Here is a 23,924-nt window from a genome sequence, read left to right as displayed (position 1 = left end):
CGACACAGTAATTCAGTTTCGCATCCTTTCGTGGCACAATAATTCAGTTTTGCGTTATTTCATGACACAGTAATTCAGTTTCACATCATTTCACAACACAGTAATTCAGTTTTACTAGCAAACTGGAAGTTAAACTAACCCCTTTCCAGCCCTGGGAAGGATTCACACGACTCGCCGACACACTGCAGCCGAAACACTAGTGTGTCAAGACACACAGTTTGGTAACCTCTGACGCAGAGTCCGCCACCTCCAGCTCTTCGGAGGAAAATTTGAATTTGTTAGTTGCTTTATCTTCCTAAGGGCAGCCCAAATGGATAAATAATCGTCGTACCAAACCAGATGAAATGCGCAGCCCTTCAGAGCTAAGAATGTCTTTTTTCTTTCCTGTCTTCCAGGGCCAACCTGGCAGCAACGGCGTGAAGGGAGAGCACGGAGACTTTGGTCCCCAGGTAAGCTGGCTTCCCAGCCTGAGCTGGGAGCCCCCTGCCAGCGCCCCAGTCTCTCCCCCTGCACCCCCCAAAATCCCCCTTTAGCACAACTGCGTCGCCTGACCTCCTTCTGATCAAAGCGGCTGGCAAATGAGACAGAACAGCAGTGCATCAGAACATCACAAGCTCAGCGTTAATCGTACGAGATAGCGAGAAAACCGTCAGTAAAACAATTGCAAAGCCATTTAGAAAACAACTAAAACATAAGCTGAACGTCCCAAGTACGATATAAGTTGTGTTTTATTGGACCTGCTTGAGCTGAGATTCCTGCATTGCAAGAGGTCAGACTAGAGGATCCTTGGGGAACCCAACTCTATGGTTTTTTGGCTCACACAGACCCATTGCACACCACCCCAGAGGACCTGCGTACGAGCTGGACTTTTGCTGATTTGTTCCCGGGTGCTTGGAGGGGATGGGATATTCCCCAAACCAGCAGACAGTACCAAACTGCCACCATCTCCATGTTCTTAGGGTCATTTGGCTGCTGCCCCCCCCCCCAGCTCAGATTCCTCCCCCCCCCAAAAAAAAATATAGTGGCTGCTACAGACCTCAAATGCAACAGACAGCTGGCGGGGGGACGGGACCCCTACCCAATTCCCCACCCCTCTTTCATGAAATCCCAGGGTATCCTCTCTCCTCTCCCCCCCCCCCAATGTTTGGGGACAAGACGGGGCACACTAATACGACTCTCTCTTTCTCCACTTAGGGTCCTCGAGGTCCACAGGGGCTGACTGGACCCCCAGGGAAGCCCGGCCGACGAGTAAGCTTCTGTTTCTGATGTTTATTTTTTATTTTAAAAAAAACCAACGGAGGCAGGTTGCCATTTTTCGCCTCCCCTGCGACCCCTGCATTGTGGTGGGGTTGGTCTAGATGAGCCCCGGGGTCCCGGTCCCATGTGGCGATCCTATGGTCCCGGGAGTCCTGAAAAGTCGCGGAATAAAAGTAAAAAATAACAGTAGTGATTTGCTTGAAAGTTAGGCGGGGTGAGCCTTTGAGAGGGAGACGTTTTGGAAGATTTGGGGCAGATTAAACGGAAGGACTCCTTCGTGCAGTGGAAACTGTGGAACTCTCTGCCACAAGGGGCATTGACTGCGGCCACCAACGTGGATGGATTAAAAAGAGGATTAGGCAAATTAATGAAGGACTGAGCTGCCGTGGCTGTGCTCTGCCATCACAGTTGGAGGCAGCCAGAGGTTTCTGAATCCCAGTTTCTGGAAAACAGCAGGAGGGAGAGGGCTCCTGGTTCGAATCCTGCTTGTGGGTTTCCACAGGAGTCTAGTCGGCCGCTGTGAGAACAGGATACCGGACTAGACGGGCCCTTGGCCTTCTCATGTTCTGATGGAGCCTCCACGCCAGAGATAGTCTATTAGTGCCAGTGCCTTCCGTTAAGAGTTTGGGTGTAATCCTTGACACCTCCCTTTCCATGGAGGCGCAGGTTACATCAACAGCCAAGGCAACATTTTTCCACCTTCACCGCATCAAACAGTTGGTCCCTTACCTTTCGTGCCCTGACCTGGCCACAGTGATCCATGCGATGGTCACCTCCAGGCTTGACTACTGTAATTCGCTCAATGCGGGGCTGCCCTTGAAGCTGTCCCAGAAACTCCAGCGGGTGCAGAATGCTGCAGCGAGGCTCCTCACAGGGTCTCTGCCATGGGAGCATATTCACCCAGTGCTTTTCCAGCTGCACTGGCTCCCGGTGGAGTACAGGGTCAGGTTCAAGGCGCTGGTCTTGACCTTTCAAGCCCTTTGTGGCTTAGGGCCCTCGTATGTACAGGACCGCCTCTCCTGGTCTGCCCCACAGAGGACCTTAAGGTCCATGAACAACCATAGTTTAGAGGTCCTGGGCCCTAAGGAAGTCAGACTATCCTCCACCAGGGCCAGGGCCTTCTCAGTGATGGCTCCGGCCCGGTGGAATGCTCTGTCCCATGAGACCAGGGCCCTGCAGGATTTCACTTCCTTCCGCAGGGCCTGTAAGACAGAGCTATTCCGCCTGGCTTTCAATTTGAACTTAGCCTGATCTTTTATTCCCCTTCCTTCCCTCCCTCTCCCCTTTTTGTGAAGATTTCCCGCTCTGGGATCCCACAGCTAATTCTCCCCTGGTCTCCTCACTGGCCCGAATAGGACTAATTTAGCCAACTAGCCCTGGTAGTGGATGGATTTCCCCCCTAAATTGATTTTTGATTTTATTGTTATTTACGCTTTAGACCGTATTTTATGCTGGTTTTTTTGTAGCATCAATTAAGTGTTTTAAATTTGTTGTTAGCCACCCTGAGCCCAGTTTCCTGAACCGGGAAGGGCGGGGCATAAATAAAAATCTATTAAAAGGTAAAGGTAAAGGGACCCCTGACCATTAGGCCCAGTCGTGACCGACTTTGGGGTTGGGGTGCTCATCTATTGGCCGAGGGAGCCGGCGCACAGCTGACTAAGCCACTTCTGGCGAACCAGAGCAGCGCACGGAAATGCCGTTTACCTTCCTGCCGGAGCGGTACCTATTTATCTACTTGCACTTTGACGTGCTTTCGAACTGCTAGGTTGGCAGGAGCAGGGACCGAGCAACGGGAGCTCACCCCGTTGCGGGGATTCAAACCGCTGACCTTCTGATCGTCAAGTCCTAGGCTCTGTGGTTTAGACCACAGCGCCACCTGCGTCCCACGAATAAAAAAATCTATTATTATTATTATTATTATTATTATTATTATTAATATTTGGGTTCTTTGGCTGCTGTGAGGCCAGGGTGCTGGGCTCCATGGGCTCCTTTGTAAGGGGGGGGGCTATGAGATTTGTCTCCCTCCATTAACCTGCCTCTCTCCCTCCCTCCCTCCCACAGGGTCGTGCTGGAGCGGACGGTGCCCGGGGGATGCCTGGGGAAACGGGCATCAAGGTAAGGGTACCCTCTGGGCGTCACAGCGGGTTGGGCTAGATGACCGCTGGGGTCCCTTCCAACCCGACAGTTCTGCCATTCTAGAGAATGGGCCTGTAGGGAACGTGGTTTCATGAGGACTAGCGCCGTCCCCTCGGGATTTGCCATCCTGACCTTGTGAGAAGGGGGGTCACCTTTCCCTTCTCTCTCTCCACAGGGCGATCGCGGGTTTGATGGGCTTCCAGGCCTCCCGGGGGAGAAAGGACACCGGGTAAGTGAAACGGGGGAGCCTGTGAATCGGGAGTCGGCAGCCCCGCCCAAATTGCTCACGGCAGGAGGGTGGGCTCGATGACCTCTGGGGGTCCCTTGCAACTCCACCATTCTGCGATTCTAACACTCTCTCTCTGTTTTTTTAACATACCATTTTCAACAGTAATTAACCATCTTTTTACATCTCCTTCCATTTTTTTGACTTCCACTAGTCCTGTCTGAGAATTTTCCAATCTAATCTCTTAGTATACGTTTCTTATTTTCCCTGTTACATTTGAAACTCATAACCAATATTTTATTCTTTATCTACTTTGTAGCACTTCGTATATTTCTCCCTACAAAACTTCTTGTAGTCCTACTAGCGTAATTTGTTGGTTACAGTTGCTCTCCAAATAATTCATATACTTCTTCCAATCTTCTGTAAATCTCTGGTCCCGCAGGTTTCGAATCCTTCCTGTCATTTTGTCCAGTTCTGCATAGTCCATTATTTTCATCTGCCATTCTTTTTTCATCGGAATTTCTTCTTGCTTCCATTTCTGGGCTAACAATACTCTTGCCGCTGTGATTCTAACTCTTGGAATACCCCTTTTGCATCAGCAGTGGCTTTGCTCCAAGGGAGTCCTGTGGAACTCTCTGCCACTGGACATTCAGCAGGAGCACTCCGTGCCAACTCTTAAAACTCCTGCTAAATACTTTTCAATTCCGCCAGATCTGTGCAGGCATTTGATAATACACAGAATCCTCCTTCCAGAGGGTTGGTTTTTTTTAGGCTGGCATTTATCATACAGTTTTATGTTTCCATTGCCGTAAACCACCTTGATTTTTTAAAAATACTACATAAACTAATTCATTTTTTGAATAATATTTTTAAAATATTTATTAAATTTTATAACAATGAATGATACGAATCTCATTCATCGTGTTATTTACAATTATTCTCCCTCTGGACTTCCCTCAACCCCCTCTCTGCTGAGTTATTTAGTTTTATTTATCGTATCCTGCTTTTTCTGCACAAAATTAAAACCCCTTATTATTTCTCTAAAATATCGGTTACTCAAATGAAGTTGTGAAAGTTTATTCAAATCCTTCCGGTGAATCCAGTCCATTCTGTTGTTTCTGCAAATAAACTGTCAATGGTTCCCAGACTCTTTTGAAGTCCTTTTTGTCCTTCTCTCATAGTTTGTCTGTTTCTCTGTTAGCTGAGCCAATTCTGCAGAGTTCATCAGCTTTTCTTGCCATTGTTCCTTTGATGGTATTTCTTCCATCTTCCAACATTGTCCAATCAAGATTCTTGCCACTGTTGTAGCATACATAAATAATGTCCATTTTTCTTTTGGTAGCTCTTGATACCTAACAAAAATTCTGCAGGGTGTTTGACAAAATTCATTTTAAACTTTTTTTTCAATTCATTGTATATCATTTCCCAATATTTTTAAAATGCATCTGCATTCCCACCACATATGACAAAATGTTCCTTCCTTTTCCTTACATCTCCAACATCTGTTATTTTCTTTCCTAAACATCTTTGCCATTTTCACTGGTGTGGTATACCACCTATACATCATTTTCATGTAATTCTCTCTTAATAGTATGCAATCTGTGAATTTTATATCAACTTTCCGTAATTTCCCCCAACTTTCAAGTTGGATGTTGTGTCCCACATCCTGAGCCCATTTAATCATAACTGATTTACCCTCTTCATCCTTGGTTTCCCACTCTAATAAAATACTATATGCTTTAACATTCTCTTCCACTATTTATTTTTGAAATCTAGAGATTGTATAAATAAACCCATTTTTATTGTCTTCCTTAAAAATTTCATTTAATTGCCTATGGTGTAACCAACTTTGTAAATAGTCTTTCACCTCATCATACTCTCTTAATTTGAGTTTACCTTCTTCTTCTGTTAATAACTCTCTATATGTCAACCACCTTACTTTTTTGGTTGACTTAAGTGAAAATGCTTCAGTGACAACCACCATGGTGTTTTCCGCTCTAACAGAACTTTATATTTTTCCTAGACTCTTATTAATGACTTTCTTATTATATGATTATATGTATTATATCTATTTTCCCTTTCCCATACCATAAACATGAGCGCCAGGCAAATCTATTGTCGTGTCCTTCTAATTCTAACTCTTCTTCTTTTTCTAATTTTATCCAATCCCTTATCCAAACAAGACATGCTGCTTCAAAATACAATTTCAAATCTGGGAGGGAAAAGCCTCCTCTGTCTCTTAAGTCTGTTAGTATCTTATGTTTTATCCTTGGTCTTTTCCTATTCCAGATGAAATTTTGAAATATCTTTTTGCCATTTTTTGAAGGATATATTGTTATTTATCACTGGGATCATCTGAAATAGAAATAGTATCTTTGGCAAAGCACTCATCTTTATTGCTGCAATTTCCCCTAACATGGAAAGATTCATCCTTCCCCAGATTTCTAGATTTCTTTTAATTTCATTCCATATTTTCTCATAATTATCTTTTTATATATTTATGTTTCTTGTTGTTAACCATATTTTTAAGTACTTAACTTTTTTATGAATTTCAATTCCTAACTCTTGGGATAGTTCTTTCTTCTCTTCTTCTTTTTGAAAACTACGGTTCCCAGAATCCCTTGGGTGAAGGAGGCGGGGCCTCATGCAGGGGTCTGCGCTTCTGTATTTCTTCTGATCAGTGTGTCTCTCTCTCACCCCACACTAGGGTGACTCCGGATCTCAGGGTGTTCCTGGCCCCCCCGGGGAAGATGGCGAGAGGGTGAGTACTGGCCACGGGTGCAAAGAGAGGGGGATTTGGGGTGCAGGGAGCATACAGTGGGGTTTGATCCGACAGAGGTCTGTCCGTCAAGGGGGCGTAGAAAAAAGCAGAAATATTCCAGGGGCAGGGAGCAAGATCCCTGTGAGGTTGCCAAGTCTGGGGCTTCTCAGCTTGGAGAAAAAGCCCAGATGAGGAGGAGGCATGGTAGAAATTTACGAAATTGTGCACGGAAGAGAGGAAGTTCTTTTCCCTCTCTCATAACGCTCAAACCGGTGGACATCCAGAGAAGCAGAATGTGAGAAGATTCAGGATGGAGTTCTTTTTTAAAAAAATCATTTTTGTTGATTTTCCAAAAAAACCCACCATCCAGTTAATATATCCAATCATAATACTCCAACTGAAATAAAAAAACCTAAATTAAAAAATCAAATTATGGTCCAAATTATAATTATTAATTTTTCGGCGCTCCCCTCTGTCTGGATCTCTGAAGGATATCTCCACATCTTATTCCTGCTTCTCCTCGTTGTTGAGGATGGATTTCAAAAGTCCATATTCACGCAGGTTAACCTACGGAACTCCCTCCCTCATGATGGCCGCCACATTGGGTGGCTTTACAAGGGGATGAGATAAATTCCTGGAGGGGGGAAGGGCTGTTCATGGCTGGAGGCAGCAAGGCTTCTGAATCCCAGCTGCTGGCAACAACAGGAAGGGAGAGGGGTTCGAATCCTGCTTCCCAGTTTCCTGCAGGCACTGTGAGGACAAGATGCTGACTTACGCAGGCCCTTTGGCCCTTTGCATTTATATATATATATATATATATATATATATATATATATATCCCTTTTATAACGTATATATAACAGAGAGAACCCTTGTAACCCCAGGCAAAGATCAACAGGTGAGGAAGAAAACCAGAACGAGTCCAGTTGTACCTGGGTTAAAATGAAAAAGTCCAAGTAAATACTATTGGTGTTATCAGTTTGTCAAGGATAGGCTCTTTCCATGTTCCAAAATGATGATGATAATGATAATTGTGGCTTTCAACCAATAGGAAAGCATCTAAAACATCAGACATTAAAAACCAAGTATATGCATTATTTTTCAACCTTGAGGACTAGCGACCTGCCCCTTCAAAAACAGCAGGAGTTGAGATTCTCTGACGCAACCACTGGCGGGGGGGGGGGGCTTGAGAGCCTTTACGCATACACAGGAATGTTTTATGGTGGAGGGGCGGAGGCAGCAGTCCCTGAGATGAATTCTGCACATGCACAGAGACCCTGTTGTTCCCTGAGCTCCTTTGTGACTCTGTCTCCCCTTTCCCCCCGATGCAGGGAGATGACGGAGAGGTCGGCCAACGCGGGCTTCCTGGAGAACCGGTGCGTATGGTCTCGTTTCCGCAAGGGATCTTGGGGTCTGGCCAAGTCTGGGGCCCCCATTGGCGTATCCCAATGGTGGGGGCCTCGTCCTCCCAAGTAACAGACGAGGGTGACAAGGGGGGCAGGGAAAGCAGGTGGCGAGTCCTCACCTCCTGTCCGAAGGGGCACATTCCTCCTGACCACTGGATCGTAGCCACATTGGCTTCCTGCCAACAAGGCCTTAAGCCCCTCCCTCTTCCCCGGAAGCCCCACCCACCCTTAAAATAAAGGTGGCTATTATTATTATTATTATTATTATTATTATTATTATTATTATTATTTCAAGTACAGTCATACCTCGGGTTACAGACGCTTCAGGTTGCGTTTTTTTGGGTTACGGACCGCCGAAACCCAGAAGTACCGGAACAGTTTACTTCCGGGTTTTGGCGCTCGTGCATGCGCAGAAGTGCTAAACCGCGCTTTGCGCATGTGCAGAAGCGCCGAATCGCAACCCGCGTGTGCGCAGACGCGCCGCTGTGAGTTGCGAATGCTGGGGGTTGCGAACGTGCATCCCGTACAGATCACGTTCGCAACCTCAGTGTTCACTGTATTGTCAAATTTCTGGACATTACATCAAGGTGGTTTGTAGCTCCTGTGTTTTGACGCCGTACAGTGGACTGTGTCTTTTTATTACCACTACTACTACTGCAGATTTTTAATCCAGACCAAGCCCCATTTCCAGTCCAGGGGAGAAAACAACAACAACATTAATATTTGTACCCCACTCATTTGACTGCCTTGCCCCAGTCACTCTGGGTGGCTTCCAAGAGACATAAAAACACAATACAGTCATACCTCGGGTTACAGACCGCCAAAACCTGGGAGTACCGGAATCGGTTACTTCCGGGTTTTGGCAGTCGCACATGCGCAGAAGTGCTAAATTGCGCTTTGTGCATGCACAGAAGTCCCAAATCGCAACCCGCGCGTGCACAGACACGCCGCTGTGGCTTGCGAATGTGCATCCCGCACGGATCACGTTCACAACCCAAACATCCACTGTAAAACGTTGAGCATTAAAAACATGGGCCAGCAGTGTGATGCGGCAGATTCTTGCCAAGCAGAGGGCTGGACTGGATGACTCTAGGGGTCCCTTCCAACTTGACAGTTCTGTGATCCAGCCCCCTGAAGGTGAGTGCCTGACCGTTTCTCTCTCTTTTTCTTCAGGGACCCCGAGGTCTTCTTGGCCCCAAAGGACCCCCAGGGATCCCAGGCCCTCCGGTAAGTGCTGGGGAGGGGGTTTTCCTGCCCCACTGAGCTACACCCCCAGCCCCCCAGCCCTAACCGCCTCTTGTGTCTCTGCCTGTTCTCCTGACAGGGTGTGCGTGGCATGGATGGACCCCACGGCCCCAAGGGGAACCTGGTGAGTAATAATGATAATAATAATAATTAATTTATACCCCGCCCATCTGGCTGGGCTTCCCCAGCCACTCTGGGCGGCTTCCAACAGAATATTAAAATACAAACATTAAAAGCTTCCCTAAACAGGGCTGCCTTCAGATGTCGTCTAAAAGTCTGGTAGTTGTTCTTCTCTTTGACATCTGGTGGGAGGGCGTTCCACAGGACGGGTGCCACCGCCGAGAAGGCCCTCTGCCTGGTTCCCTGTAACTTGGCTTCTCGCAGGGAGGGAACCGCCAGAAGGCCCTCGATGCTGGACCTCAGTGTCTGGGCTGGATGATGGGGGTGGAGACACTCCTTCAGGGATACTGGACTGAGGCCGTTTAGGGCTTTCAAGCTCAGCACCAACACTTTGAATTGTGCTACTTTGAGTCTCCCCGGGGTGCCTTGTGGTGGGTGCTGGGCGGGCTGCTGTCCCAAACTTCCCTGGGTATACAGGACTCAAAATGCCACTCAGACGAGGAGCTTCTCCGTGTGACCTCGGGCCACTCACAGTCTCTCATCCCAAGGCTGTTGTGAGGACAAAATGGGGAGCGGCTGATCCCACAAGATCGCCTTTCCCCCCACTGGACCACTTCGATCGACTACAAGGTGCCGCACAAGACACTTTCCACGTTTGTAAGAATTTAATATATGACTTTGGTGGCATCTACACATCGGAACTCCCTGCCTCTTGATCCCAAGAGGGTGTCTGCTTTTGAGGGCCTGCCGAAAACATCCCTGTTTTGATAGTTGCTAAAAAAAATTGGATGTGAATTTTCCCCTGCTTTAGTATTTTAACTTTTTGTATGTTTTAAAGCAGGGTTGTAGATTTCTCTTGATTGTATGGTTTGAAATCTGCTATGGATGCTTGTTCGTTTTTTTTAATACAGTCAAGCGGTCTATAAGTTTTAGGAAATGAAGAGAGCGTTAAGAATACACCGTGTATTCTTCCATGGGGATATCGGTGTCACAAATGAGTAAATTGCTCTCTCGCCCCTTTTGAAGCTGTTCTGCAGGGAAGATGGAGATGCTGTGATTTCTGCATTGCCTCTTCTGTACATTGAGGGGGCTCAATGAGGGGCCCCATGCCTGCCCCCCACCCCATAATAACAAAGAAACAACAAACAAATAATAAAATTTTATTTATATCCCGTCCTCCCCAGCCGAAGCCAGGCTCAGAGCGGCTAACAACAAAAAAAGTAACATAGTTTCCATAAAAACACAATCAATTAATTAAAATACATTCTAAAATCAATTCATTCTAAAATCAATTCAGACTCAAATTAATGGCAACCATTGGACTTGGCCAAAGGCCTGGTGGAACAGCTCCGTCTTGCAGGCCCTGTGGAAAGATGTCAAGTCCCGCAGGGCCCTAGTCTCTTGTGACAGAGCGTTCCACTAGATCGGGGCCATAGCCGAAAAGGCCCTGTCTCTGGTTGAGGCCAGCCTGACCTCCTTGTGGTCTGGGACCTCCAAGATGTTTTTGTTTGAAGACCATAAGGTCCTCCGTGGGACATACCAGGAGAGGCGGTCCCGTAGGTACGAGGGTCCTGGGCCATGATGCTCCCCAGTTTTGGACTGTGACAATCTGACTCTGAATCTCTTGTTTTTGACCAGGGACCTCAAGGGGAGCCGGGACCCCCTGGCCAGCAGGGGACACCAGGGACGCAGGTGAGTGAACACGTCAGAGGACCCCCGCTGGATCCGTCCCCAACATCCTCCTTCCTGCTCACCCCCACGGCATGAAGTCCGCAGGCTGACTGGAATGGGGAGATAGAATGCCGCTGAATGGGGAGGTTCTGTACGGCGGCCATCAGGACTGGCTCACAGGCCCCTTTCCCCTCCAGACGCATCGCTTTAAGGAGAAGCTCCAGCCGCCGTTCCTCAACCTGGTGCCCTCCAGATGTGTCAGACTACGATTCCCATCAGCCCCACAGGGTGTAGGGAATGGTGGGAATTGCAGTCCAGGACCTCAGGTTGGGAAAAGCCAATACCAAACACTGCTAGATAGATTCCTAGCCAACCTCGTTTTAGGGGGTTGGACTAGATGACTCCGGGGTCCCTTCCAACGCTATGATTCCTGTGTTTGGTTCAGTCTTTGGCCTAAGATCTGCTCTCGTCCGTTTAATATCAGATATGTCCTCTACTGAATGGATTTTTGGAGCTGGGAGACGGCAGAGGGACTGGCTCCTTCCGCTCCCCATCTGTGGAATGTTTTTGTGGGTTCAAAAAGTAGAGGGAAGCAACATTTGCAAGCTTATCTCTCTATTCAAGAACGGACAACTTCCAAGAAGTGCTCCTTCGAAGCTGCAGCTTGTCTGCTTCTCTGAAAACGGGCCGATTCTCTTTGCTTCAGATGGAAAGGGGAGACAAAAAGGCATCAAATTGGGAGAATTTGCCCGGGAAATAGAAATTCTTCCCGGGTTTGGTGTGGGACCTTTTTGACCGTCTCCAGAAATGTCTCTAGAGGAGGCCTCCGGCCAACAACTGTGAGAGCAGGATGAGACCCTTGGGCCCGATCCCGCAGGTTCTCCTGACCTTCTGGTCCCAAAGGAAGGACCCCGAGCGAGGAAGGGTGCGAAGGGCCGCCAGAGAGAACTGGGAGAGTGGACGTTTTTGTCCTCAGTTGGGGGGCTCAGGAGGGCACCTCCAGGAAGTGGGCTGGGAAGACCCCCTTCACCTGACATTCTCCTCTTTCTTCTTCTCAGGGATTGCCGGGACCTCAAGGTGCAATGGGACCTCACGGGGAGAAGGTGAGCTGCGAGGGGACCCCTGGCTTGCTGACCAAGAGGGGCAGATGCGCCGAACCCCAAAGCAGGGAGGCGGCCACTGGGTTAGGTTGGGTGGGGTTGGCTTTTAGGGTTGGGTTGGGTTTCAGGGTTGGGTTTTAGGGTTGGGTTGGGTTTTTATGGTTGGGTTTTAGGGTTGGGTCAGGGACGCGGGTGGCACTGTGGGTAAAAGCCTCAGCGCCTAGGGCTTGCCGATCGAAAGGTCGGCGGTTCGAATCCCCGCGGCGGGGTGCGCTCCCGTTGTTCGGTCCCAGCGCCTGCCAACCTAGCAGTTCGAAAGCACCACCGGGTGCAAGTAGATAAATAGGGACCGCTTACTGGCGGGAAGGTAAACGGCGTTTCCATGTGCTGCGCTGGCTCGCCAGATGCAGCTTTGTCACGCTGGCCACGTGACCCGGAAGTGTCTCCGGACAGCGCTGGCCCCCGGCCTCTTGAGTGAGATGGGCGCACAACCCCAGAGTCTGTCAAGACTGGCCCGTACGGGCAGGGGTACCTTTACCTTTACCTTTAGGGTTGGGTTGGGTTTTAGGGTTGGGTTGGGTTTTAGGGTTGGGTTGGGTTTTTATGGTTGGGTTTTAGGGTTGGTTTGGAATGGAATGGGTTTTAGGGTTGGGGTGACCATTCTTGGGCTCACGGGATTTTCTCCTTCAGGGCCCCAGAGGGAAACCTGGACTTCCAGGGATGCCTGGTTCCGACGGCCCGCCTGTAAGTACCCGCCCCTCACCACTGCCTCAGGTCTCCCGTGGCTCAGTGGCCCCCAACAAAGACGGGAGCCATGTTTAACAGGAAGTAGCTGGTGGCCGTGTCCTCTACCCTTCTTGGAGTCCCCACTGAAGAGAGAACGCTGAGAAGCCACTGTTTCTGTCAAGGGGAGGACAATGTTAACATGATTATGGTGGGGTTTTCCTAGTTGCCATGCTGGACGCCAGTCCCCGCACCAACACCTTCACCCACCCATGGTCATGACTCTGCAACCATGTTGCAGCAGTTTCGTGGTCAGCCTACCCAGCAAGGCAAGTGGGTTGGGGGCCCTTGCAAAAAAGATCAGGCATCCATAGGGCCCCTGAGATCCCCCCAAAGGGTGGCCCTTCTGTCCTGGTCTTGTCGGCACCACAAAGTGTCACAGATCAGCCTCCCACAGGTTAAACTGTGAAATGTTGGCATGACGGCCACTTTTGGGGCCCACAGGGGGCAGTTTCAAACAGGAAGTGTGCTCTTTGCATTCGCTGGTAGCCATGTTAAACAGGAAGGCAGCCATATTAGACAGGAAGTGAGTTGATGTGGCAGCCTTGTTAAACAGGAAGTGAGTTGATGTGGCAGCCTTGTTAAACAGGAAGTGAGTTGATGTGGCAGCCTTGTTAAACAGGAAGTGAGTTGATGTGGCAGCCTTGTTAAACAGGAAGTGAGTTGATGTGGCAGCCTTGTTAAACAGGAAGTGAGTTGATGTGTGCAGCCTTGTTAAACAGGAAGTGAGTTGATGTGGCAGCCTTGTTAAACAGGAAGTGAGTTGATGTGGCAGCCTTGTTAAACAGGAAGTGAGTTGATGTGGCAGCCTTGTTAAACAGGAAGTGAGTTGATGTGGCAGCCTTGTTAAACAGGAAGTGAGTTGATGTGGCAGCCATATTAGACAGGAAGTGAACTACGGTCAGTAGTAGTAGTAGTAGTAGTAGTTGTTGTTATTATTATTATTTCAATTTACATACGGTAGCACACTTGATCCCAGGGTGGTGTACAACATTCAGGACATAATTTATGCAGTATAATAATAAAAACACAATACAGAGCATAATGATACAATAATCGTCATCATTCCACCCCCCACATTTTACATAGCCTGCTAGTCATATTAGACAGGAAGTCAGCTGGTGCCCCATCCTTTGTGCCTCCTCCTGGCATTTTCCAGCTGAACCATGTCCCCAAACGGCTTTCCCCTGGCCCTGGGCAAAGACGGCCTTGGCAGACTGGCATGGAGATTTGCCCTCTCCCCACACAGTGGGATTCGAAAAGGAGGCAGCGATCCAAGTCCCGTGGATTATTAACTCAACTCCTTCTTGCTCTCTCTCTCCTTCCTTTCACCCCAATCCCTTTCTCTTAGGGCCACCCTGGCAAAGAGGGGCACCCAGGCACCAAAGGAAACCAGGTGAGAAGGGGCAGCCCTATGCCCAGCACGTGGCAGCAGTCTAACCAGGGGGGGATGGGGGAAGTATGGAGTGGCGCCGTGAGGCTCTCCCTGCCCACGAACAGCCGTAGGCGGCAGGTCACCCGGCATGGGAAACGGTTTCTCTGAGCCACTGACATCGTGTGGGTCTCTGCTGACAGCAGTGTGGGTCTTCAAGAGGGAGAACAAGCCTTCCCAGGGTGGGCAGGCAGCTCAGTTTCCAGACCATAAGTGAAAAAATATCCCAGGGAGAGCAAAGTACATAAAAAAAAGATGCTTTTATTTTTGCACTCCTGCTATGCCCTTTCCAGACACTAGGTGGCAGGAGGAATCGACACAGACAGCAGCACCTCCTTTTCCATCCAGCAGGAGGCAGTGCAGTCTCACGCATACAAAGACATGCAGCGCACTGTTAACCTGTGGAACTCCCTCCCACCGGAGGTGGTGATTGACTGCAGCCAACCTAGACAGCCTCAAAACAGGATTAGGCAAATTCACAGAGGAGGAGAGGGCTCTTGATGGCTACTAGCTGGAATGCCTGTTGCTTGAATCCAGAATTTGGGGGGGGGGGTTCCTCCTTGTGATTTCTCCTCTGACCGGCTCCTCCTCTCTCTCTCTGTTCTCCCCTTCCAGGGCCCATCTGGTCCTCAGGGGCCAGTTGGCTACCCAGGGCCTCGCGGGGCGAAGGTAAGCAAGCGCCTGATTGGCTCGCGGGACTTGGCAGGGCCGGATTTCCCACTGTCCTTTGCTTCCGAGGCGCAGGGCTGGCCTTTCCATTTGGAGAAGGGGAGAAGGACGGCCCCTTGGGGAGCCTTAGAGAAGTTGGAAGGGGCCCCTGGGGGTCATCTAGCCCAACCCCTGAAGCCACCCTTGCAGCCTAGGACCCACGTACCTACGGGACCGCCTCTCCCAGTCTGTCCCGCGGAGGACCTTAAGGGCCACAAATGACAACATTTTGGAGGTCCCAGGTCGCAAAGTGGTTAGGTTGGTCTCAACCAGGGCCAGGGCCTTTTCAGTACTGGCCCCAATGTGGTGGAACACTCTGTCCCAAGAGACTAGGGCCCTGCGGGACTTGACATCTTTCTGCAGGGCCTGCAAGACAGAGCTGTTCCGCCTGGTCTTTGGTTTGGACTCAGTCTGACCCTTATGTTTCCCTCCCCTTACGGTTTTGATCTATCGGCTACTTTTAAAATGAGGCTGCATTTTAAATTGAATTTTAACCTGTATTTTTCCTATTATGTTTTTACTGTAATTTTACTGCTGTTAGCTACCCTGAGCCCGGCTCTGGCCGGGGCGGGGAGGGTATAAATAAAATTTATTATATTATTATTATTATATAAGGCGGCATATGCAGTCGGAATGAAATAAATCGAGAGAACCCTTCCCTCGCTCCTGTGCCACAATTTGTATTTTTCTGCAAATATTTCCCCTGCGATCTTCAGATGGTGGGTGGTATTACAAATCTAATAAATAATAGTAATAAGAAGGGTTGCACACCTTGTAAGCGTCCTGGGAAACCGGGGCGGTGGGGGATTTTTTTTTGCATGAGAGAATGGTGGCCATTTTGGGTGCTGTGATCTCGCACCACAATCTTACCCCCCAAAAGTCTCTTTGGTGGTGGTGGTGGGGACATGATTGCACACAAATCACACAAGTTAATTTGGGTGCGTGGCCCGGAAGACACGTGTCTCGGTTTTGGGCCTGGACCTGTTGGGTAGGAGAGACAGGACGGGTATGGCTGGGGCGGGGGGAGGTGGGAGCCTGGAATATAAGACACACCACGGATAATGTCTCCCCCAAAACCCCTCTCTCTCCTCGTAGGGAATGGATGGCATTCGAGGCTTCAACGGCCACAAAGGCGAAAAGGTCGGTTCTTGGGAAGGGAAGTGGCAGTTCAGAAAACAGCAGTGACAACCCCCAAAATCCACATTTCTGTTCAGCTACGGAGAAAGCATGGAATCCCATAACTGTAGGGTTTGGAGGGACCCCCAGGGGTCATCTAGTCCAACCCCCCACAATTGCAGCGAAGGAATCGCCGGTGGCCATTCTTGTAAACAAATAAATCTGCCCTTTTTCCCTTATGGGGTATCCAAGAGCCCATATAGAGTCCTTAAGTGGGTTCCCTATTGGTAGGAGAAAATAACAGAGGCCAACTAGAAAATATTGAGAAGCAAAGCAGCTATTGATCTGTTGCAACGGGGTCCTCACTCACCACACACAGGAGGCAGGAGGAACCTAGAACAGTGGTGTGCAAGCCCTTCTATAGACATTTTAAATTCCCTGCCCTGGAGCTGAAGACCCCCCCCTCCATATATCATACATATATCACAGAAGGAGTGTAACCTAAGACCACCCCCCAGATACATCATACCTACATCACAGAAAAGGCGGTCTACAGCAGAAATCTGAGTGCTTTGTTTACCTCCTGTCTGCCAGGTTACCTGTTTAATGGTCACTTGACTGGATACCCTGGGGAGCCTGGCCAGTCTTTTGCAATGATAAATACTTAGTTCCTAAGCCAGGTCACAGGCTCACCCTATTCAAACACAGACAGACATACCCTTAAGACAGGATTTGTGAAGGAAAAGACAATGGGGAGGCTTTTCCATTTTCCTTTGACCTTGCAGACAAAACATTTGCTCAGTTTGGGAATCAAAAATGGTTTCAGGTCGGTCTTCCTGTGCTGATCTATGTACATGCTTGGTTGGTACATATATGAACATTATCATATATTTAAGACCTCAAAATTCCTACCACACCATCCAACTTGCGGGTGGGGAAAGAGCCTGGGGTCCCTTTGGGGTTCTGAGTCTGGGGGGTCCTGAATCCCTCTTAATGCCACTCCCCCCTTTATTTTCTGCAGGGGGAAGAAGGATTTCCTGGTTTCAAGGGCGACATGGGCGTGAAAGGTGACCGGGTAAGTAAGATAAGCCCCCTCCCCACTTGCACCCACAGCCCCCTCCCCTGTTCCCTCTTCCTGCCTCATTCTCTCTCTCTCTCTCTCCCCCCACGATCAGGGTGAAGTCGGCGTCCCAGGATCCCGAGGCGAAGACGGCCCCGAAGGCCCTAAGGGCCGCACTGGGCCCCACGGGGACCCAGGTCCCATTGGGCTCGTCGGAGAAAAGGTGCGGATTCCGGGTTGGGGGGTGGTGGAGATAAAACCGTAGAGTTGGAGGGCCCCACAGCGGTCATCTAGTCCAACCCCAGGTGGAGGTGGACTGGTCTCACTGTGGTTTTATATATCACTGGGAGCCGTCTGGCAGGGAAACCCAGTCAGATGGGTGGGGTACAATTATTATTATTATTATTATTATTATTATTATTATTATTATTATTAGTTCATCTGGTTTTACTCCTTTTCAGAGTTTCAGGGCATCCTCCCTGGGGGTATAAGGTCTCCTCGATCACTTTATTTTTTACGTCTCTCTTTCTTGCAGGGGAAACTGGGCGTTCCGGGTCTCCCTGGGTATCCCGGCCGACAAGGACCAAAGGTCAGTCAGTATTCCTCCAAATTGGGGACTTGACCTGCCTTACTGTTCAGGGAAGCTTTTAATGTGTGACATTTTAGTGTATTTTTAATCTTTGTTGGAAGCCGCCCAGAGTGGCTGGAGAACCCTAGCCAGATGGGTGGGGTACAAATAAATTATTATTATTATTATTATTATTATTATTATTATTATTATTATTACTACTACTACTACTACTACTAATACTGACTCTGGTTACTTTTGCTCTTGCACCCCCCCAAAAAATATCTTTTCACCAGTGTGTTTCCTTCAGCAAATAACGGCCATAAATCAATTGTGAACATGGAAAACCCCAAATATCCGCAATATTCGGCCATATTCCCCAGATTCTCTGTAAAAAACGGAGCAATCGAAGGATGACGATTTGGGGGTCGTGGGAGCCATTTCCTTCCCCTGCAAAGAAGGGGGGATAATTTTTCCCTACGTGGATCTGTACCGGCCCCCTTGCGGCACCGGTACCCAACTCTGTACCCGCCTAATAATGGGGGTGGAACCGTCCCATCTCCTTGCAGGGAGAGAGGTTGTGTCCGTCCTCCTCCCGCCTCCTTCGTGGCCCCTGCACTCTCTGGGGCCCCCCACTCCGATTTTCATAAAATTGTAGCATTGGAAAGGACACCCTGATGCCATCTAGTCCAACCCCTTGCGATGTCCCGGCCGGTCCATTCCGAAAGCCCCCTCCTGCCTTGTCTTAACCGCCTCTTCCTCCTCCTCTTCAGGGCTCTCAAGGCTTTCCTGGCTTCCCCGGGACGAACGGCGAAAAGGGGGGACGGGTAAGTGGCCCCCTCCTCCTCGCGGAGCTCCCTTCTCTCCCAGCCCCCCCCCAAGCAACTTCTCTTTTGGGTGGGCGGTTTCGGAAAGACGTCGAATTCGTTAAACTAAATAGTTTCGAATCGATTGCTGCTGTTCTGAATTTTTTTTTTATATTATTTTTAAAAAAATTTATTAGATGTTACCCCCCCAAAAAAGAAAAAAATAAATAGAAGCAATACATAACCATACATAAAATCTACACAATTTTCCAGAACGCAGACTAGAAAAGAAGAAAGACGAAAAATAAAAGAAACCAACAAAAACGGAAAAGAACGAAGAGAAAAAATGCTTTTCATGATCAATGATTCCAAATTCACACTTCAAACATTATGATATATAAATCCTAGTTGAAATATTATAAAAGACATCCACCACTGTTCTGAATTTTATGGCAGCGGAGTCTTCCTTGGGGGGTTGTGCAGATGTCTGTTCCAAACAGTGCTTTTTCTAGGGTTAGGGGGAGCTGGGGGTGAGTCTATGGAATTTAGGGCCCCCCAAAAGTGAGTGACTGTTGTAAAGGAAGCCCGAGTTCCAATCCTGCCAAAAGGTGTTGGAGCAGCTGGGGGGGGGGAAACTAAGCCCCTTTTGCAGGATGAAGCCAAACTGTATTGATTAGTCGCACACCTAGAAGGAGGGAGAAGGAGGGGGCGGGGGGGGTTAAATGTTTGTGGGATCCTGCTGTGGATCATCTGCCTTTGTTCCTCCTTGCAGGGGATCTCTGGGAAGCTGGGACCCCGAGGCGAGAGAGGCCCCACGGTGAGTAGCCAAGGAGGAAGGTGGCGTGGGTCAAATCGGGTGGGGGGCAGTTTTTGCCTTCCTATTCACTATCCCCATTTCACTCCCCACATCTTAATGGACAGTTGGGGGTGGGGAGGCGGGACCCACACATACTGTCTTTCCCACCCATGGAAAGGGGTGCCAGGTCAGGATCACCCTAGACCCAAAATTCCAGGGCCCAAGCCTGAGATGTGGGGGGAGGTCCTGGTGATATGCTGGGGGGCAGATGGTGGACCCTAGTGGTTCTTCCTCTGTGTGTGCTCCCTCCTACTGGTGAGGCTTGGAGACGGAGGTTAATTAGGAGAGGGGAAGGGGGAGCGGAGGGGGGCAGAATCCCCTGAGAGCGTCTGCAATAATATTCAGAGACGGAGGTTAATTGGGAGAGGGGAAGTGGGAGCGGAGGGGGGCATAATCCCCTGAGATCATCTGCAATAATTTTCAGAGACAGAGGTTAGTTGGGAGAGCGGAGGAGGGGAGGGGAGGACCCCCCACCCAAGAGGATCTGCGATACTGGCAACCCCCGTATTAGGCGCCACTGATACATACGCGATCATGCGCTGAACCCGGAAATGACCGTAAGGAGGGCGGAACTGGATCCCCTCAGATGGGAGGGAGGCTGCGCTGGGATGAGTTGCCCCCTGGCTCTCCGGATCACTTACTTCTTCTCTCTCTCTCTCTCTCTCTCTCTCTCTCTCTCTCTCTGCCCCCTGTTCTTCTAGGGGCCACGAGGCCAGCGGGGGCCACGAGGGGCCACAGGGAAGTCTGGAGCAAAGGTTGGTTTATGGGATATGGGATATGGGGCTGCTCTCTCTTTGGACTCAGCTATACAGCTGCAAATATAACATTTTAAGTGTGTTTTAAGTGCATTATACAAATGTGACACTAGATGGCGATGTTGAGCTAACTGCAAGTTCAATATATATCTTAAAATGTTTTTTAGAATAGCATTTCCACAGCGTGTTTTATATATGTTTAGGTTCAGCCTCCCTTTCCAGGGGCCTCCTGGGTTCTCTCAGGGCTGGCAGGGGCCATTCTGTGTTTCTAAACAGCTTCCTTTTCATCTCATCCTCATGCAGGGCACATCGGGCAGCGAAGGACCAGCCGGGCCCCCCGGGGAACGGGTGAGTAAACAGGAAGGAAGACGGGGGGTGGTTAAGGAAAGATGGAGGAGGAGGAGGAGGAAGGAGCCCCCAGTGAGAATCTCAGGGAATTAAGAGAGCACCGAGGCTCAAATTTAAAAGCGCACGCCATGTGAACATCCAGTAGCAGGGAGTTCCAAAGGTCACAGCTGCCTTTCCTCAGGCATCGCTGCTCTGGAATCTGGGTGGTGATGGCGCATCCGGATCCAGCACAACATTTATTTATTTTATGTATTTGTTTTGTGACATTTATTTACTGCTTGACTGTAAACAAACAAACAAACAAACAGCAGCCTCAACATGGCTTGCAAAGAAAGAAGAAGATAGAAGAATAAAACTGTCAATGAGAAAAATTCACAGCAATAATTTAGGACAATAATTTAGTTAAACAAGCAGATTAAAACTCACACCACTTTCTAAGCCCCTAAGTATAAAGTTTTGAGCACGGCGAAGGCACCTGCCTGCTATCAAGTGTCAGGGAGTTCCCAAGGGCAGGCCCTGCTCGACTAAAATTTTGAAATTGCCAATGTTTTGTTACACGTTGCCGGTTGCTCTCTGGGTGCTGCTGCTACTTAGGGGTCGGTTTCCCCTGCGTCACCGTCTGCTTAGTCGGTAGAGCATGAGACTCTTAATCTCAGGGTTGTGGGTTCGAGAAACATGTTGGGCAAAAAGGATTCCTGCTTTTAAAATTATTCTTATATATCACATTTGTATACCGCCCTGTGCCCACAGGCCTCAGGGCGGTGACAACATAAAATCACAAAATCCAAAAAGACATAATAAAAAAACCAATAACCCCCCCTCTTACAGGGGGTTTGTCTAGATAACCCTTTGGGGTCCCAATGATTTTAGGAAGCCTTGCGGTTCCTCCTCCACCAGCTGCTTCTCAATGTTTCCTTCTCCTTCTGCGTCTTCCGCAGGGTCAACCGGGACCACAAGGACCAAACGGATTCCCTGGGCCAAAAGGACCTCCGGTGAGTTCCTGTTTATCTGCCACCCCACTCTGCCCACCCCCACCGGTCATTCCCCCCCCTCCGGCCACCCACTGACCCTCTTGTCTTCTTTGCCCACAGGGCCCCTCGGGGAAGGACGGTCTGCCCGGACACCCTGGCCAGCGGGGAGAAGTCGTGAGTTACTCTTTGCTTACTCTTTGCTTATTGCTCCTAGTACTCCTCCTCCCTCTCCTCTCCCCTGCTGACTGGACGACATCGCTGCAAGGCGGATCTGTTGGCTAGCCGAACTCCGAAGAGCAACATTCGTTTCCTTATGAAAGTTCAGCGGTATCTCGGTTTTCGAGCGTCTCGGAAGCCGAACATTTTGGTTTCCGAATGCCGAAAACCCGGAAGTACCATATTTTCCCCATTTTTGAATGTGCCTTCGAAGTCAAATGGCTTCTGCTGCATGTTTTTCAGTTTTCACCATTGAAATTGACGCTCTCCCTTTTCACCTCGGTTGTCGAACGTTTTGGAATCTGAACGGTCTTCCGGAACGGGTTACGTTTGACAACCAAGATAACCGCTGTAATTCCTACCATAGAACTAGTTCACAGCGGTTTGCAATTATATAAAGGTAAAAACCATTTAAAAAGTGAAAGCAAGCCAAAGAATTAAGAATAAACGCTAGCAAACCATCGCAGAAGGACCTATTCGTAATCACCTGGTGGAATCAAAAGGTTTCCAGCAGGCGTTGAAAAGCTGGTAGGTCTCCAGTGGCAGAGAGTTCCACAGGGCTGTGCCGATGACACCGAATCCTTGGCTTCTCATTGTGGTCAAATGAGCCTCACCAACTTGGGGAATGACCAACGGCACTCAGGAATTGAGCTGAGCTATAAAGGTTCAGACAATCCCTTAGGTGACCTAGATCCATTTGCTTCCTCAGGATTCCCCAACAGTTAAGACACTCAGAGTTGAGTGACTCTGAGTGTCTTTTTTTTTTTTTTTTTGCTTTTGCGCTCTGCACACACTCAGGGGTTTTCACGCATTTGACGGCTGGCCCTTGGTGTGTCGAAAACCCTGCTTTCCAACGGATCGCCCTCACTCCTCCATCGCATCTCATCCCACTTCTGACACCATTGTGGACACCAGGTCATTCAGGGGAAACAAGAGAGAGTCGTGTTATAAACAAAATCTGCCCCTTTTCCCTTATGGGGTATCCAAGAGCCCATATAGAGTCCATAAGTGGGTTCAGTATTGGTAGGAGAAAATAACAGAGGCCAACCAGAGAATATTGAGAAGCAAGGCAGCTAGTAAGCTTGATCTTTATTAAAGCTGTTTCAACAGGGTGCTCCCCTCACACACAGGAGGACAGAAGAGGACCCAGAACCAAGGTGTGCCCGCCCTTATAGACATTTTAAATTCCCTGCCCTGGAGCTCCAGACCAGCTCTCCATACATCATACCCACATCACAGAAAGGGCGGTCTACAGCAGAAATCTGAGTGCATTGTTTACCTCCTGTCTGGCAGGTTACTTGTTAATGCTCACTTGATTGGATACCCTGGGGAACCTGGCCAGTCTTTTGTAATGATAAATACTTAGTTCCTGAGCCAGGTCACAGGCTCACCCTATTCAAACACAGACAGACATACCCTTAAGACAGGATTTGTGAAGGGAAAGACAATGGGGAGGCTTTTACATTTTCCTTTGACTTTGCAGAGAAAACATTTGCTCAGTTTGGGAATAAAAAATGGTTTCAGGTCGGTCTTCCTGTGCTGATCTATGTATGTGCTTGGTTAGTACATTTATTATATATCTAAGACTTTAAAATTCTTATCACAGTTGTAACCTTCCCCCCCCCCTTTCTCTCCCTCACCACAGGGATTCCAAGGCAAGACCGGACCCCCTGGAGGACCGGGGGTTGTGGGCCCCCAGGTAAGGAGACGGGGGTGGCTCTGCTCCTCCCCAGCACCAGAGAGCAGCCAAAACACCAGACCCTGGGAGGGGACAGTCAGAAGATGGCAAGGGCGGGGCGTGTTCCGTTTTAATTACCTGTATTTTAACAGATTTTGGTATTTTGTGTTGTTTTAGTTCTGTTTAGAGTTTGATGACTTTAAAACAATTATATTTAATACCTTTCTAGTTTAATTTGATGTCTTTTTTATATAACTTTTTATTAGTTTTTTAACATACCCTTTTCAACAATAATTGAACATACTTTTACATCTTATTCAATTTTTTTGACTTCCATCAGTCCTGTCTGAAAATTTTCCAATCTAATCTCTCAGTATGCATTTCTTATTTTTCCTATTACATTTCAAACTCATAACCAATATCTCTATCTTTTTCTACTTTGTAACACTTTTTATATTTCTCCTTACAAAAACTTCTTGTAGTCCTACTAGCATAATTTGTTGATTACAGTTGCTCTTCAAATAATTCATATACTTCTTCCAATCTTCTGTAAATCTTTGGTCCTGCAGGTTTCGAATACTTCCTGTCATTTTGTCCAATTCTACGTAGTCCGTTAATTTTGTCTGCCATTCTTCTTTCTTCGGAATTTCTTCTTGCTTCCATTTCTGGGCTAACAAAACTCTCCCCAGATTAATTTGATGTCTT

At 48.6% G+C, this 23,924-nt stretch overlaps 1 protein-coding gene across 6 annotated transcripts in view; it reads left to right on the top strand.

Annotated features, from left to right (window-relative positions):
* The window catches only part of COL11A2 (collagen type XI alpha 2 chain), a 93,611-nt gene that overhangs the window by 40,228 nt on the left and 29,459 nt on the right, over positions 1-23,924 (top strand). For all 6 annotated transcript variants that reach the window (XM_053378715.1, XM_053378718.1, XM_053378717.1 and 3 more), the window contains 24 exons: positions 396-449; positions 1,195-1,248; positions 3,319-3,372; positions 3,569-3,622; positions 6,327-6,380; positions 7,712-7,756; positions 8,960-9,013; positions 9,111-9,155; positions 10,790-10,843; positions 11,881-11,925; positions 12,613-12,666; positions 14,057-14,101; positions 14,753-14,806; positions 15,941-15,985; positions 16,983-17,036; positions 17,137-17,244; positions 17,557-17,610; positions 18,363-18,416; positions 19,168-19,212; positions 19,953-20,006; positions 20,310-20,354; positions 21,293-21,346; positions 21,446-21,499; positions 23,187-23,240. In XM_053378715.1, coding sequence (XP_053234690.1) covers positions 396-449; positions 1,195-1,248; positions 3,319-3,372; positions 3,569-3,622; positions 6,327-6,380; positions 7,712-7,756; positions 8,960-9,013; positions 9,111-9,155; positions 10,790-10,843; positions 11,881-11,925; positions 12,613-12,666; positions 14,057-14,101; positions 14,753-14,806; positions 15,941-15,985; positions 16,983-17,036; positions 17,137-17,244; positions 17,557-17,610; positions 18,363-18,416; positions 19,168-19,212; positions 19,953-20,006; positions 20,310-20,354; positions 21,293-21,346; positions 21,446-21,499; positions 23,187-23,240 — 1,287 coding nt within the window. The remainder of the gene's footprint in view (positions 1-395; positions 450-1,194; positions 1,249-3,318; positions 3,373-3,568; positions 3,623-6,326; positions 6,381-7,711; positions 7,757-8,959; positions 9,014-9,110; positions 9,156-10,789; positions 10,844-11,880; positions 11,926-12,612; positions 12,667-14,056; positions 14,102-14,752; positions 14,807-15,940; positions 15,986-16,982; positions 17,037-17,136; positions 17,245-17,556; positions 17,611-18,362; positions 18,417-19,167; positions 19,213-19,952; positions 20,007-20,309; positions 20,355-21,292; positions 21,347-21,445; positions 21,500-23,186; positions 23,241-23,924) is intronic.

The sequence above is a fragment of the Podarcis raffonei genome, chromosome 2 (assembly GCF_027172205.1).
Source record: "Podarcis raffonei isolate rPodRaf1 chromosome 2, rPodRaf1.pri, whole genome shotgun sequence".
Taxonomy (NCBI): Eukaryota; Metazoa; Chordata; class Lepidosauria; order Squamata; family Lacertidae; genus Podarcis; species Podarcis raffonei.
The sequence above is the reverse complement of the archived record's forward strand: the minus strand, read 5'-3'. Positions and strand labels throughout refer to the sequence as shown.